The sequence below is a fragment of the Triturus cristatus genome, chromosome 7 (genome assembly GCF_964204655.1).
Source record: "Triturus cristatus chromosome 7, aTriCri1.1, whole genome shotgun sequence".
Classification (NCBI taxonomy): domain Eukaryota; kingdom Metazoa; phylum Chordata; class Amphibia; order Caudata; family Salamandridae; genus Triturus; species Triturus cristatus.
In genome coordinates this window covers 104405834-104422480 of record NC_140590.1, presented here as the reverse complement: position 1 = coordinate 104422480, position 16647 = coordinate 104405834, and the positions used below count along the sequence as shown (strand labels likewise).

Below are 16647 nucleotides of genomic sequence, written 5' to 3'. Positions count from 1 at the left end.
TCAAACAGTAATAAAGTGAAAACACTACAGAAAAAGGATCCAAGACTTCGTTAGAAGAATAGAACTTTCTGTAATAAATATATCAAGAACAAAATTACAAAAATCCAATCAGTAGAACTGGAGATATGCCATTTTAAAGATTCTGATTAAATTGTGGCAAAAAGCACAAAGCGCCAACTGTGGGTATCTGGTTGCACTGGACAGGGACAAAGTCACAAGTTCAGGCCAACCATGATGGAGCACGCACCGGCTACAGGGACCCAGTTAGGTCCACTGAACAAAGTACCTTAAATCTTGGATTGTGGAGTGTTGCAAGAATCCGTTTCAAAGATGCGTCATGCACCCAAAGCGATGCGTCCGTTCTTTGGCTGTGATGCGAGGGCCTGCATTGTCGTCAAGGATCCCGTCTGCGGGGCCTGTGGTGCGAAGCCCAGCGGCGAGGATGCAGCACAAAGTCCTGGCAATGTGCTGGTTCCGAGGAGCTGTGAGGCTGTGATGCTGAGTCCGACATTGTGGTCGAGGCTACCGTCGAAAAGGGTTGCAAAGGCCTGCGCAGAGGATGCATTGCGAAGCGGCGGTTCCAATGGGACTATGAAGGCAATGTGGGATTTTGCGATGGGTCTAATCCACGCATCAGGCATCAGTGGGGATGTATTGGTTATGCTCAGGTTTCCTCTGCACAGCAGAAGAAATGCGTTGGTTCTGCTGGATCCACAAAGGCAGGTGGAGCATATCAATCCCATTTCCAAGGATCCAGACCTGGGGTGGCACCACTTGGGAGGGTAGACTCACAGTTGACAGAGTCCAGATGCAGGTGCAAGGTTGTTGTAAACCTGTTGTTTTCCTGAGGCTTCAGATCAGGAGGCCAGCCAGCTAGCCCTTGGAGTAACTCTGGGTTCTGGATTCAAGAGATGCAGGTCCAAACCTTCTCCACCATGCAAGAGGGCAGTAGGTTAGCACAGCAGGGTGGTAGCCCTTCAGAGCAGCAGTCCAGCAGAGTGGCAGACCTATCAGCAACACAGTAGTCCTTCTTCCTCGCAGATTATCCACAGGTCTAGAAGTGTTCTGTAGAGTTGGTGTCTCAGGTCCAGTATTTAAACCCAGTTGTGCTTTCAAGTGGGGAGAAGCTTCTAGAGGCATGCCTTTAAAGTGCACAGGTGCCCTGCTTTCCTGGCCCTGGCTCCATACTAACTACAGCGGGTATATAGCCTTTTATGGGGAGGTAAGGCACAGCCTATTCAAGTGTAAGTGGGTTGAGCCCAGCTTCTCCCTCCCATCCAGCCAGTGATGGCCCATCCAGTCACACTCAAGCTCCCCATTGTGTGCGGCTGTCTGGGAGGAACACACAAAGCCTAACTGTCAACTACACCCAGTCATGTGCCCCAAAGACAGGCTGCATGCAGCAAATGGCTAAGGCAGGAAAATGTCACTTTTTAAAAGTGGCATTTTCAAAATTAAATTGAAATTAAAATCCAACTTCACCATAAGTTAAGATTTTCTTTACAATTCCAGAGACACCAAACATGAATTTACTACCTGTTGCCGTATAGAAATTATACTTATAAAATGTAGTAAGGTAACTCCAATGTTGTCCTTTGGAAGAGGTAGATCTTGCAGCAGTGAAAACCGAATTTAAGAGTTTTTCATTACCAGGACATGTAAAACTTAAAAGAACAAGTCCGACTTTTAAATAGATTGCACCTTGCTCTCTGGGCTTTCCAGGGCCTACTCTGGTGGTAACTTATTTGTGTTAAAAAGGAAGTTTTGAGTCTGGCAAAAGGTTTACTTTGCCAGATCGAAATGTCAGTTTAAGTTGCATGCATACAGGCTGCAATGACAGACCTAAGGTGAGAGCACAAGCACTTTAGCACCGCTTAACAGTGGTAAAGTGTGAAGAGTCCGGAGGCCAGCAAAAACGAAGTCAGCAAAAACAGGTCTGAAGGCAAAAAGTTAGGGGGGGTTGGGGGAAACCACACTAAGGGTTCCAAATGGAACCTCGTAAGTTGGTGTACCACTTCCATGTTGATTAATGCTGTTATTGCTTTGTTTGTAGTATACAGATGTAGCTGGGTATACTCCATCCTGAAATCAAGTTTTTTTAAATGTTGAACCCGTCTACCTTCAATATAATTTCAATATAATTTCATTATGTTCGGAGGAGAACACCTCCTCTGAAATAGTTATATTGAACATTGCCGAATAAAAGCAAAATCTCAGTTTGCCATCCTCAGTCTCCTTGCTACTGAGGTGGGATCATTTGTTCCCACCCGTCCTTCCGCAAATGATGTTCGAGGCTGAGAGATCTGCTTGGGCAGTGCCTTGCTCTCTCTGTGACCTTGCTTAGAGCACTCCTGCCCACTGACATCTGAAGCCACCTGCATCGACTGCAGTTCGCCTAGAGAAGTCCCGTCTTGTTGTTTTTGCTCTTAGGTCATTATTTGGGCGTCTTTTCAAATGTGTGCAGTGTTCTCTTTACAGAAAGCTGCCGCTCCTCAAGCGCGCAGTGCTGTTTTCATTATGCGGCTGACCGCTGCCACATGCTCTGCACGCGCGGGTCACACCGCAGCGGGACTCCAGCCAAGACTGCTGCTCCCTTGGGCGGACGAGGCCCGCAGACGCGCCTCACCCCTCGATGGTCGAGGGATTTTATTTGACCACATTGCATCCTTCCCTACCTTGCAGCGAACTGCCTTTTTAACAAACACACTGGAAAGGGGGCATGTCGCTACTAGCAGTGTGCTGTGTGCCCCGCGGTGTCCTCGGGGCTGAGGAGACTGCTTATACGATGGAGAGGTGTGGCTCACTAGGTAGAGGCGGCAGACCCGTAAGCAGAGAATCGGCCATGGACCAGGGTTCAATTCCCGACGCGGCAGGGTCGTGGACCAGGGTCAAAATGGACTTGATAATTCTCGCCTCGGTACCTACTCTAACCAGGAACACACTCGGCAACTCTGGGCATTAAGCTTGCCTCATCTCTACAACGGCCCCCCACAGACGCCGGGGATGCCTGGTTTCACCTTGGAGATACCCAGAAAGGGACCATCTCACAGGGATAGCCAGGACGGGTTCCCCAGCGGTCCACAGCGCCGGGACGCCCCCGTTGGTGGGCAGCTGTGCGCTTTACAAGCTTACAACATTTACATTTACATGTCGTCATCGAAACCTAACAGGGTTTTCTGCCATGTGACTACAGCACGAACTGTAGTTTCATTTATTGGGCTGCATGTGTAACACAATCAATAAACACCATTGATAGCCAGTGAACTACTATCTTATGTAATTATCCCTTAAGGATTTAACATAACACTCCACCATTCCCAACCCTATACTGCTTAAAGTACCAGCGCTACATGGTGTCATGAGAAGGGGTGGCTCTTGTGTCACCTGAACTCGCCTGACTTGCACCACGTGACAGAGTCCCTAGAAAGGGCGAGGGGAGCGCAGTGACAAACAGATGCCACCGTGCACATAAACATGTGCAGGATCAACTGTCCCGGTTCCTAATGTACTCAAAGGTTTCCAAGTGCAAACAGAGAATGGCATTTGTGTATACAGCAAAGTAGGTTCCTGGCGGCGAACACCGCACAGGGCACTTTTAAAATGCCAGTGCGTGGCGCAGGCTGAAAGACACCACAGGAGTATTACAGCGCCCCTGTCTTCCCTTATTACAGCTCCTCCGTCTTCCCTTATTACAGCGCCTCTCTTCCTTTAGTACAGTGCCGCTCTTCCCTTATTCTAGCGCCTCCGTCTTCCCTTATTACAGCGCCTCTCTTCCTTCATTACAGTGCCTCTCTTCCTTTATTACAGTGCCGCTCTTCGCTTATTACAGTGCCTCTCTTCCTTTATTACAGTGCCTCTCTTCCCTCATTGCAGCGCCTCTCTTCCCGAACCCCCTCTTTGTGCGGAGTGCATGTCAGAGGCCGACTGAGACCCCACCTGTGTGTAGGAGGCTCGGAGCGGCACAGATATTGTGTGCTGGATTGTGTTATCAGTGCCACACGTCACGCACTCCTTATCTCGAGTACGCAGGGGGTTCCTGTAGTCAGACACAGCCCTGGGACTGTAGATTGGATCTGCGAGGCCCTTTGAGACAAGGGCGCTCGGATGTGTCCTCGGTGTGCACAGTGGAGACCGTTGTGAGTCAGGCGTCTGCTTGATCTGGGGCTCTCCGCTGCTAGGAGCTGGGCTTTCAAAGCCTATTAGCACCGCATGCATACAGCAATCCGGCACCACATACATGTGCTGTGCATACACATGCTGCATGTATGGTGGCCTTTATAAGCACCGCATGCATACAGCAATCCGGCACCACATACATGTGCTGTGCATACACATGCTGCATGTATGGGGGCCTTTATAAGTACAGCATGCATACAGAAATCCGGGGGTGCTCTCCATGCACCACATACATGTGCTGTGCATACACATGCTGCATGTATGGGGGCCTTTATAAGCACCGCATGCATACAGAAATATGGCACCATATACATGTGCTGTGCATACACATGCTACATGTATGGGGCCTCTATAAGCACCGCGTGCATACAGCAATCTGGGGGTGCTCTGTGTGCACCACATACATGTGCTGTGCATACACACACATGCTGCATGTATGTGGGCCTTTATAAGCACCACATGCATACAGCAATCCAGCACCACACACATGTGCTGTGCATACACATGCTGCATGTATGGGGGCCTTTATATGCACCGCATGCATACAGAAATCCGGCACCACATACATGTGCTGTGCATACACATGTTGCATGTATGGGGGCCTTTATAAGCACCACGTGCATACAGCAATCTGGGGGTGCTCTATAAGCGCTACATGCATACAGCAATCCGGGGGTGCTCGGCGTGCACCACATACATGTGCTGTACATACACATGCTGCATGTATTGGGGGCCTTTATAAGCACCACATGCATACAGCAATCCGGCACAACATACATGTGCTGTGCCTACACATGCTGCATGTATGTGGGCCTTTATAAGCACCGCATGCATACAGCAATCTGGGGGTGTGCACCACATACATGTGCTGTAAATACACATGCTGCATGTATGGGGGCGTTTATAAGCACCACATGCATACAGCAATACGGCACCACATACATGTGCTGTGCATAAACATGCTGCATGTATGGGTGCCTTTATAAGCACCGCATGCATACAGAAATACGGCACCACATACATGTGCTGTGCATACTGCATGTATGGGTGCCTTTATAAGCACCACATGCATACAGGAATCCGGGGGTGCTCTGCGTGCACCACATACACATGCTGTATATACACATGCTGCATGTATGCGGGCCTTTATAAGCACCGCATGCATACAGCAATCCGGGGTTGCTCTGCGTGCGCCACATACATGTGCTGTACATACACATGCTGCATATATAGGGGGGCCTTTATAAGCACCACATGCATACACCAATCGCATACATATGGCGCTAAGACCTCAAATATCCCAAGTCTGCACGAACCCTCGCGAGTGACCTGGTTTCTTGAGCCTCTCTCTGCCCAACGCAGACACTCTCACAGCAGAGCACACATGCAGGCCAACTGAGTGTCTTTTGAGTACTGTGAGTCTGGCCAGCTTGTTGACCTGGGAGAAAGAGTTCCCAGTCACCAATGCCTCAAATATCCCCCACGAATCATTGGCAAAGCAAGAGACACAGTGTGCACACGTGTCTTGGAGACGCAATGCTACAAAATCAATGCTGACATGTAAGAAACCTTTTTAAGCCATGTCTTCCCTGAACAAGAACAATAGCAACCCAAGACAGGGTTTGCCCTTATTAGGGCTCATCCGTCAGGTAGAGCAGGATTCTAGTGGCACAGAACCCACATCTGGGCATACCGTCCCACTAAGGGAGTCGCACTGAAGAATAGACGGGGTTTGCCCTTATTAGGGCTCATCAGTCAGGTAGAGCAGGATTCTAGTGGCACAGAACCCTCATCTGGGCATACCATCCCACTTAGGGAGTCGCACTGAAGAATAGACAGGGTTTGCCCTTATTAGGGCTCCTCGGTCAGGTACAGCAGGATTCTAGTGGCACAGAACCCACATCTGGGCACACCGTCCCACTTAGGGAGTCGCACTGAAGAATAGACAGGGTTTGCCCTTATTAGGGTTCATCAGTCAGGTACAGCAGTATTCTAGTGGCACAGAACCCACATCTGGGCATACCGCCCCACTTAGGGAGTAGCACTCAAGAATAGACAGGGTTTGCCCTGATTAGGGCTCATCAGTCAAGTACAGCAGGATTCTAGTGGCACAGAACCCACATCTGGGCATACCGTCCCACTAAGGGAGTCGCACTGAAGAATAGACCGGGTTTGCCCTTATTAGGGCTCATCAGTCAATTACAGCAGGATTCTAGTGGCACAGAACCCACATCTGGGCATACCGTCCCACTTAGGGAGTCGCACTGAAGAATAGACAGGGTTTGCCCTTATTAGGGCTCATCAGTCAGGTACAGCAGGATTCTAGTGGCACAGAACCCACATCTGGGCATACCGTCCCACTTAGGGAGTCGCACTGAAGAATACAAATAAGTGACAAATGGAATGCTTGAATTTAATCCAAACCTGGGGTGGTGGGGAGATCCCAGTCTATTGTTTGGACCCAGCCATATGGAAAACAGTCTTGACCCTGCTCCAATAGGAACAGTCCAGCCCGAACTACTATAGTGCTCACTGTGCTACTGTAACCAAGATAGATCCGGCTTATAAGTAGGGCTCCCGGTTTCATGGTATTTATTTTTTCGACATTTCCATCTGTATATATCCATATTTATTGTTTGCTCTTTTTTCCGTATTTATCCATTTTTATTTTGAGTTTTCAGTATAAATGAAGCTGCAATGGGTATTTTTCCACATTTATTTAGCTGATAAATGTATATAGGCATTTAAATGTTCAAAAGGTTTCAGAAGTTTACAGTGCAATAGCATTATCTAAAAACAATTATAAAATAGCATAAGTAACTGTAAATCTGCACTTAATTACGTTTAATTAGGAAATCTATTGTCTTTTTAATTTCCATATCACTCAATTTCTACACCTACTGACCTAGCACTCATGATTGACAATAGAATAATTCATCCAAAGAAGGCCTATTTTATGTATTTTTCTGTATTGAAAAGTAAATACATACAGGAAAATAAATAGTTTTCTGTCTATATTTATCTGTAAAAATCAGTAGAAACGGAAAACTGGGAGCCCTACTTATAAGCCCTAATCAGGGCAAAACCTTTCTTGGGTTGCTTGAGTTCCGGCTCAGGGAAGACCTGGCCTGGCAGTTCGGGCTACACTGTTCCTATTGTAGCAGAGTCAAGATTGATTTGTATATGGCGGGGTCCAACCTGAGGTGGCATGGTGGGCAAAAAACAATGGACTGTGATGCTGCCCTGAGCAATTGCCAGTGGCTGGGATTAATTCAAGCATTCCATCCACCTCCTTGTTGTTGCTGATGGAGAATAGGCAAAGCATGGTTTTCATTTGTCAGTGTCAGCCTAGTAATTCACAATGTGATGCCATGACAAATAGAGAAAGCTAGCTTCCATTATTCGCGGCCTCATTTAGCATAGCATACTGGCCCACTGTTAGACAGAAGAGCAGTGCTAGAAACCATGCAATACTTGCATAGCGAAAACTTACAAGATGAAACATAATCTAATTTCTCACCTTGTGTTCTCTATTCAGCTATTTATGAATGATAACTCATTGGAAGACTGGCAGATTGCGGTCAATGCTAAGAAGATGGGCTGGATTCTGCTGGAGCTTCTCGTCTGTCTGATCCACCCTTTCCCAACAGGCAGCGACTGTGGAATCCAGGATGATCCCTACAATGTCAGGTTCCTCTCGGACATGGACACCATTCTCTCCATCCTGATGTTTCTTCGCATCTACCTGCTCCCCAGAACAATCCTCCTGTACAGCCGTGTGCTTGTGGATGCCTCATACCGCAGCATTGGCTCCCTCAACAAGATCAAATTCCAGTACCAGTTTGTTCTAAAGATCCTAATGAACACCTACCCCGGGCGTCTCCTGCTCATCCTGGCCATGGGGCTCTGGGTGATCGCATCCTGGACACTTTCTGTCTGCGAGAGGTAAGGCTAGTCAAAAAGTGAACAATGCATGGCACTTCCAAACTTCTGTAAAGCTGTTTGTAGATGAGACCTAAAAAGGCAACAGGTAATCTTAGATGTTATCTCACACAATTCAAACATATTGTATAACAGTAGTAAGACTCATGTCTAATAAGACCAAAGAGGAGGACGCTGAATGAAAAGTTGCAGACTGGGTGTTGGATATTGCAATGTGGTTGTGACGAGTGCAATAACCCCCGGATCTACCCTCTCATGTTAATTTCCTGTGCTAGTACATACCGCATATTTCAAATGCATTAAGAGTGATAGCTATGGCCCTTTGGGGACTTAGCAGGTGATAGGGATCACCTTCTCCTGTCTAGCAGCGGAGACATAGAACAAGCTACCCTTTCATCTACGGACCTCCCCATCTCTTCTAGAGTTCCAAAAGTCCCTGAAGACCTGGCTATTCGGCTCATCAACTGGACCTTGCTAGTGTCTAGATGCCCTCATGGGTGACAAGAAGTGCTCTACCAATCTACTGATTGATTTATCTGTGACCAGGAGGGGCCCGTGTGAAAGAACTGGTATTTATTGGGTACTTTGGAGGAGAACCAGTGGAAAAAGTAGCTAGTGAGTCCCATTGAGAATTTGAAGATGTTGGCATAGTCAATGGTGTCAAACGGAGAATCATTATCAGGATGCAGGGGTCATGGCAGCAGTCTTTGTGTGATCTCAAGCCAGACTGGTAATCATGCTTGAGATGATTGACGTTGGTATTATCTTGGAGTTTAGCATAGACTGCTTTTTACATGTTCTCACTGAGCAAGTGATGGGCTGGTGGGTGGCAAGGTTATCAGGGTCTTTTGTTGGTTTCTTCCGGAGTAGGAGGATGTCGTGAGAGCTTCTGGGAAGATGCCTTGTGTGAGGGAGGGAGGCAATGACAATAGTGAATGGGGGTGCAAGATCTTCTCCAGCGAGAGCTCTTCTGAATGATGAGGGTAAGATACAATGTCCATAAGAGATGGCTCAGAGAAGGTTGAGGATGTTGATGAGATTGTTAGGAGATATGGCCTTGAATGACACCCATTAGGGGATGCGATATAAGTGAGGGATATGAGGCTCCGGAAGGGGCTTGAGGCAGCGCTTTAATGTTTTGACGAGCGTTTGACTGCTCTTGGCAGCTTCATTGATAATGTTGGTGTAGGTGTGGCTTTGGCTGAGGTAATGAGTTGCACAGGGACGTCAGTAGCATAGGGATGTCTGGGGTTCAGTTAGCCACTTATTTTCTTTCCTGTCTGTGGAAGGAGAATGTGTTGTATTCCACAGTGTAAGCTTAATCAAAAGTGTAATTTACCTTTGGGAATCAGGCCCATAGTCTTGCCTTTTTAGTGGACTTTATTTGCATTCTGGCACTTTTCATTCGCTTTTAACATTCTAAGTATGGGCTTTCAATTGTAGTATTCAAACTTATTTTCGGCTCACCAATGGTCAGGACTAGTAGAAGATGGCATACATGAATGCGGCCACTTAGCAAGGAGGGTTGCGCCCCATAAAAGTTACTGTCGGGCTGCGCTTTTTGAAACTGCAGTAGATGCTGAACCCAAATCAAAGCAAGTCATATTTTCACCACACAAGTAAAGCTTTCCCTTGCATGCTGTCAATTGCAAACACCTAAAAGGTAAATTCAAAGAATAAAATGGGGGCTTGGGAATTTAATTCCACCATATACTTGCATTGTAGTTGAGGAGGTTCTGAGAAGGCTTAAGCCAAAATAACTGTATTTGTAGCTTAACGAATAGGAGTCTCCAATCTAAATTGGAGTATTGGCTTGTATGATAAGCCATTATCAAATTGAGCACCAGAAAATCCACTACAAATTATGAAATTAGATTATGAGAATCAAAAGTAAAGGTATGTACTGGACACCAAATCGAAATACTCAAATAATGAAAAGGTGCTCTTTCTGTGATGTCACTGAAATGCTCACCTGCGACAAAATCAAATCACATATTAACAAAAGGAATTCAGGCAATTGTGCACATAATGAAATATCACAAACATCCATGAAAGGAGTCACAGGGGAGCTTCAGGACAGCAGAGCTTCTGCATAATGCTGTAGGTGGCAACTGAAACTGGAGCAGTCTAGACTTCAATCCAGCCCGGGCCAGAGACTGATTTTAAACAACCTATGTTATTCTATGGAGCATCCGTCGCCAGAACAACCCCAGGCCTGGAGAAAGGCAGTTTCGCGAAATCTGTGAACAGCTCTCAAGGGGGGGGGGAGGGGGGTGCAGCTATAGTCCTAAGGAGCAGGTTGTAGTTTTACTTGTTTTGGATTGGCTTCATCGTGCCCCATCAGAAGGCAGATCCATCAGATTGTCTTGGAATTCAGGTGACAAGTTGGAGGTTTGGAGCCAGGCGTGCCTTCTGAGATGTAAGTGACCGTAGCCAGGGCCTCAGAATCCACTGTGTCCAGACCAGATGTAATAATGTGGATGGAGGCGTTCTGGCCGTCTTGGATAATTTCCTAAAAATGACCCCTCATGTCCTCCAGTACTTGGGGTGCAAGGGCCCAGGGTTTGGAATGAAGGGTTGCAGTGCGGAGGTAGATCGAGGTTGCTGTGGGGCCGGTTCCAGTGAAGTCATTGGAGCAGGGCCGTTCCAAGGAGGAACTCGCTCCATGTCAATCAACCAGCTTTGGCCCTGAGGACGAAGGTCCCGTGGGAGTGGAGGGACGATGAGGCGAGTTAGCTTTGGGCTTGAGTCAGGCCTTGAATGTTGCCGACTCCATCATTCATCTATGTCCAGAAAGAGCTTCGCTTCCTGCTCTTTTACAGCTTTGGGGTGGATACCATGACAGGCTTTGCAGGTCCAGGAGTCATGATCCGAACCGAGCCAGCAGAGGCGGGCAGAGTGAGGGTCTGTAATGGACATCTGTCCGTTGCAGTACTTACAGCGTTTAAATCCAGATTTCTTATGGGGAGACATGGTACTGCACAGGTAAGCGAATGGCTCCAGATCTTCGTGAAAGGAACATAGAAAGGGAATAAAATTAGTTACTTACTTACCTGTAACTGCAGGTCTCCAGTATTGGTATCTTTCGAAGATGTGAATGCTTGAATCATTCCCCGTCATCGAAGTGGGGAGTCCCACAGAACCATATTAAAGCAGTATGTAATAGTATCATAGGCTACAATGGCAATGCAAAGGCATTTAAATAGCATATCGATGTATTTTTCAAAAAGAACCAATCAGGTGATAACACCCTCTAGAACACTCCAAACAGAGGCTGAGTCCTTCAGATTTTCATGCACAAGAGGGAATAAATAACCCCGATCTGAGATTCACATGCTTGAGTCAGAATAGCAAGCAGTTTTATAGTGAAATATATATAGAAACATGAAAAGGTACCCTTGAGGATGGTGGGTAACAGTGGAGGACATATCCATAAACATATAAAGGTAGATCTATAAAATTATTCTATATATACATAAAGAAATATTTCTCCAGCGGGACGCCTGCAAAGAGGGCAGCTGAGGTACGTGCTGCTCTTGTGGGGGGCGCCTTCACTCTAGCTGATAGTGGTTTACCAGCCTTGCTATGACAGAATTGTATGGCGACAGAGATCTATCTGGCGAAGGTAGCTTTCGTGACTGCCGTCCATCAGCTGATCAGATTTTCTGAATTGCTTGGTACGATGTAGATAAAATTTGAGACAACGTTTAATGTCCAAAGTGTGGAGAGACCTTTCAGCTGGAGATTCCAGATTTGGAAAGAAAGTGCGCAATATAATAGTTTCATTGAGATAAAAATCGCGATGGAACCTTGGGGATGAACTTTGGGTTTATTCTGAGAAGTACATCAGTGAAATGCAAGAAAGATTCCTGAATTGTAAAAGTCTGAATTTCACTGACTCTTCTAATAGACATGAAAGCCAATAATACAGCGACCTTCCAGGTGAGAAATTTGAGATCTGTCCTGTGAAGGGGCTTGAATGGCGACTTCATCAGCTGCCGGTGAACCACTTTGAGATGCCATTCTGGCGGAGGAGCCCTTACTGGAGGGAAAGCTCTGAACAACCTCTTCGTGAATTGTTTGACTATCCTAGTGGAATAGAGAGAAGGAGAATGAGAGGATCGCATGAATCCAGAAATTGAGGCTAGGTGAACTTTTACATTTGCATGTACCAATACGGATCTAGCCAGAGAGAGTAAGTGTAGGAAGGTGGCTCTGTATTTACTATACCAAAGTAAGGTATAGTGTGCACAGAGTCCAGTAGATCTCCAGAGGTATTACAAAGGCTAAAGTAGATAATATTAAATGCTCTCTTTTGTGGTAGTGTGGTTGAGAAGTTAGGCTTTTCAGAGGTCTGTGTTAAGCATCTGTTGTACGCACTCAGACAAGAAATGATTACACACACTCAATGACTTAATCTGAGACCAATTGTTTGTAAAACTATTAATTTTTGTATGTTTATTACTTAGAACCAAATATACTTTGTTACAGTAGAATACTTTTTGTAAAATCACAATTTGTTAGTATAAAAAGTGGAGACTGCATTTTTCGAACAGTTCAATGTTAATCTATGGAAGGAAAACAATCATGCAATTTCACAGGTAAGTACACAGTCTTTGGGTTTTAGAACCAACACTGGACAAGGGTCAGGTAAGTGTAGAGTCTGCACCACTAGCGGCAGTGGTGCGGCTGGGTGTAGAGGTCAAATTCCGCCACTGACCCCCAACACACACCTTCAGCAGCACAGAGGCGGCCAAGTGCAGAGTGCCAACACAGCGTTGGGCACCCAATGTAAAGTTATGGGGACTGAAGATTTCAAACAAGGGCTTCAGGCTCGGACCAGCAGGTTGGACAAAGGAACCAGTGGCTCTGGAGGTAAGTTAGGATGTTGAAGGGTACCTGGGCACCATTGGTCAGCCTGGGGGCTGCAGTTTCAGGGGTGTTCTTTGAGGACAGAAGATCCTTACTGGAGCTAGTCGCGGTTAGGGGGTCCTTAAAGTTGAGGCTGCAGGCATCATTGTGGGGCCCAGGAGCGGTGACTCTGGGGTGGACTTCAGCTCAGGACCACTGGGGAACCTTCCTGGAACTGGTGAGCCACTTAGACTCGGCCCGGAGGCGTCGGGTGCAGAGGTGGGTCCGGAGGGCTGGTTGTGCTGTTCAGCAGGGTACTGGAGCTGTTATTGTTTGATTCTTTGTGGACACGGCCGCTGTCCTCAGGAGTTCTTGGTCTTTAGGGAAGGCAGGCAGCCTCCCAGGGTTGTGAAGGTCACTGGGCCTGCAGGACGAGTCACTTTTTGGAGCAGGTTTCTTCAAGGGCTGCAGACAGGCTGGTAGAGCTGGGGCCGAGTTAGTTGTCGTCTGGAGTCTTCACTGCTGCACAGCTCTTTGGTCCATCTTCCTTTTTAGGTCACCAAGAATCTGAGGATCAAGGTTCAGGGGTGCCTCTAAATACTCAATTTAGGGGCGTTACAGGTACTGGCAGGTAGTAGCCAATGGGCTACTTACCTTTAGGGTGACTACACCCTTTGTATGTGCACTACCTTTGGGGAGGGGGAATACCCTAATCCTATTGGCTAAAATCCTCACAACCAATAAGGAGGATTTTTAAAAGGTGGGGGGGCGGGTTCACTTCATCTCAGGACACCTCAGGGGTGGTCCTGGCTGAGAGGGGACACAGCTCTCCAGCTTACTATTTTTCCTGCCGACCTAGAGGCGAAAAGTGGGGCTTGGTTAGGGGGAGGGCGGGCATCTCACCTATCTGGAGAGGCCCTGGCTAGCATAACAAAGGGGAAGAAGCATTTGAGTCTCACCACCCTTGAATGCTGTTCCTGCGTGGGTGAAGATGTGAGGCACCCCCACCCAGAGCAGACTTTGCTTCTGGCCCACAGAAGCACAAGTCTCCCACCTCAGGGAATCAGAAACATGTCTGGAAGTGGCAGGCTGGTGCAGACCAGTCAGCTACACAGATGCGGTTGGGTAGGTTTTCAGGGGGCAATACAGAAAGTATTGTATCCCGGTATCAGCTCCATATATAGAAATCCCAGGGTTTGACAACCTGTGATATGAGAAGTAGCGGGTCCTGATGAAGGTGGCTTCTACGTCTCCTTATGCCACCATAACGCGTTGACCAAGTCCTTTTGAAATCCTACTATTGTTTTAGTAGTTCCCCTTTTAGGGTTACAAAGACTGTTATCAACCAATAAGCGTCAACTGGGATAGCTATTGAGATTTATTTATAGGATGTGTATGGTATGTGGATGTATGAATGAGTAGTATGAGTGTTTAGTGTTCTCTACCTGGGTATGATTTGGAATAATAATTTTGTATTAGGGAATTGATGTAAATAATGTGCAATGTATAATTGTGATAATGTCTTAAATGAAGATTGATTTATACATTTAAAAAAAAAGGATAATTTAAAAACAAAATAAACAGGAGTAAAGAAATAAATTAAAGTGGTAAATTGGTTTTGTTTGTCTAAAAGCCCATGTTGCTCTATATGTCTTAACAACATTTGACTAAATACAAGAAATTAAATATAGGTCTTGAGGGAGCGTTATCTGTTAGATTGTCGAAAGGGATTTCTTCGACATTGGACCAGTGGAAGTCAACTCCGATGTCGACGCTGACTTAGCTGAGTAAATCACCTTGGTGGATGACATAGGAGCATTGATAGCTGCTGCCATCAAAGTCTTCAATGATGAAGGCTTCGTCGACAAACCTGTGGTGACGGTTGACGTCGTTGTTGATATCAGCGTCGACGGTGGTGTCGTCGATGACAGATTTCTGAGAGGATTTTTTGTCCTCGACATCAATGGGTTTTTCTCAGATTAGTTAGAATGTTGGGGGGAGGCCTTCCCTGTTGAGATGAGGTTAAGTTTCTCCTTTCGCAGGGGGTCTTTATGGTGTGTCTTAAAGCCTTTATTTCCCCACAGAAGCCCCATGGTTACAGGATCTTGACCTTTTGTGGGGTCTGTCAGAGAAATCGCTGTCCTCATCAGAAGAGCTGGATTTCTGGCATTTAGACTTCTGGAGCCACAGAAGTATCCTTCCCTCTCTGTCTCTTAGTGTTTTAGAAGAAAAAGTGTACCAAATCTTGCACTCCTTTACTTGATGTTGAGGGTAGAGGCAATAGAGACAGTCTGTGTGGATCATCCACATGCCGCCTATTCTTCCCACAGGACTTGCAGGATCTGAAAAGGCCTTTCTTAGAAGACTCAGGCATTGTAAATGTAGAAAAGGTGAGTTATACAGGAAAAAACTGAGCACCCTTCACAGGAGGTGCAGTAGAAAGTCTGAGGGACTCAGCCTCTGTTTGGCATGTTTGAGGGTGCTATTGCCTAATTGGTTATAGTTCAAGTTTAGTCCTTTTTAGGTCTTGCCTACGCAGCGCGCATGCGCTGCTTAGGAGGACCTTTAGCCATCGCTCTGCTGTTTTTGGAAGCACATACTCGTGCTTGTGGTGGCATCCACCTTGCGGGAGCGAGCAGGGGCACGCCCACAAGCACGAGTAGGTGCTTCCAAAAAGAGCCGACTGCACGCACACATGCACCACTCCCAGGCCAGCAAACACACGATTGCAGTGTCAGCAGTGTGTTTTGCTTTTACTGTGACAAGCACGTATGTGCTTTAAAATAGCAGCATTAGTTATTCACTCGTGCACAGCTATCATTTACTCTGTGTTTTGCTTCTACTGTGACAAGCATGCGTGTGCTTCAAAATAGCAGCATTTGTTATTCACTCGTGCACGGCTATTATTTACTTTGTGTTTTGCTTTTACTGTGACAGTTTTCTCATCACTTCTTCCCTCGTGCTCTATCTTGCTTTCTTTTTTTATCATTCACTCTGTGTTTTGCTTTTACCTTTTCTCACTATTTGTCACCACGTCCACCACCACCACGTCCACCACCACTACCATGTCCATCACCACCACCACCTCCACCACCACCACTACTTCCACCACCACCACCACGTCCACCACCAACACTACCATGTCCACCACCACCACATCCACCACCACCACCACCACATCCACCCCCACGTCCACCACCAACACCACCATGTCCACCACCACCATGTCCACCAACACCATGCCCACCACCACCACCATGCCCACAACCACCACCACGTCCACCACCTCCTCCACATCCACCACCTGCACCACCACCATGTGCACCACCGCCACGCCCACCACCAAGGCCACCACCATATCCACCACCACCATATCCACCACCACCACCCCACCACATCCACCACCACCACCACATCCACCACCATGTCAACCACCACCATGTCCACAACCACCACCACGTCCACCACCATGTCCACCACCACCACCACGTCCACCACCACCACCACGTCCACCACCACCAACATGTCCACCACCACCACCATGTCCACCACCCCCACCATGTCCACCACCACACGTCCACCACCACCATGTCCACCACATCCACCACCACCACATCCACCACCACGTCCACCACGTCCACCACCACCCCCACCACCCGTGACAGGTAAAGTGTCACT

At 47.2% G+C, this 16647-nt stretch overlaps 1 protein-coding gene across 1 annotated transcript in view; it reads left to right on the top strand.

Moving 5' to 3' along the window:
* Positions 1 to 16647, top strand: part of KCNN4 (potassium calcium-activated channel subfamily N member 4) — a 598479-nt gene that overhangs the window by 222429 nt on the left and 359403 nt on the right. Inside the window, exon 3 of the mRNA XM_085615741.1 lies at positions 7715 to 8121. Within this exon, the coding sequence (XP_085471867.1) occupies positions 7715 to 8121 (407 nt within the window). The remainder of the gene's footprint in view (positions 1 to 7714; positions 8122 to 16647) is intronic.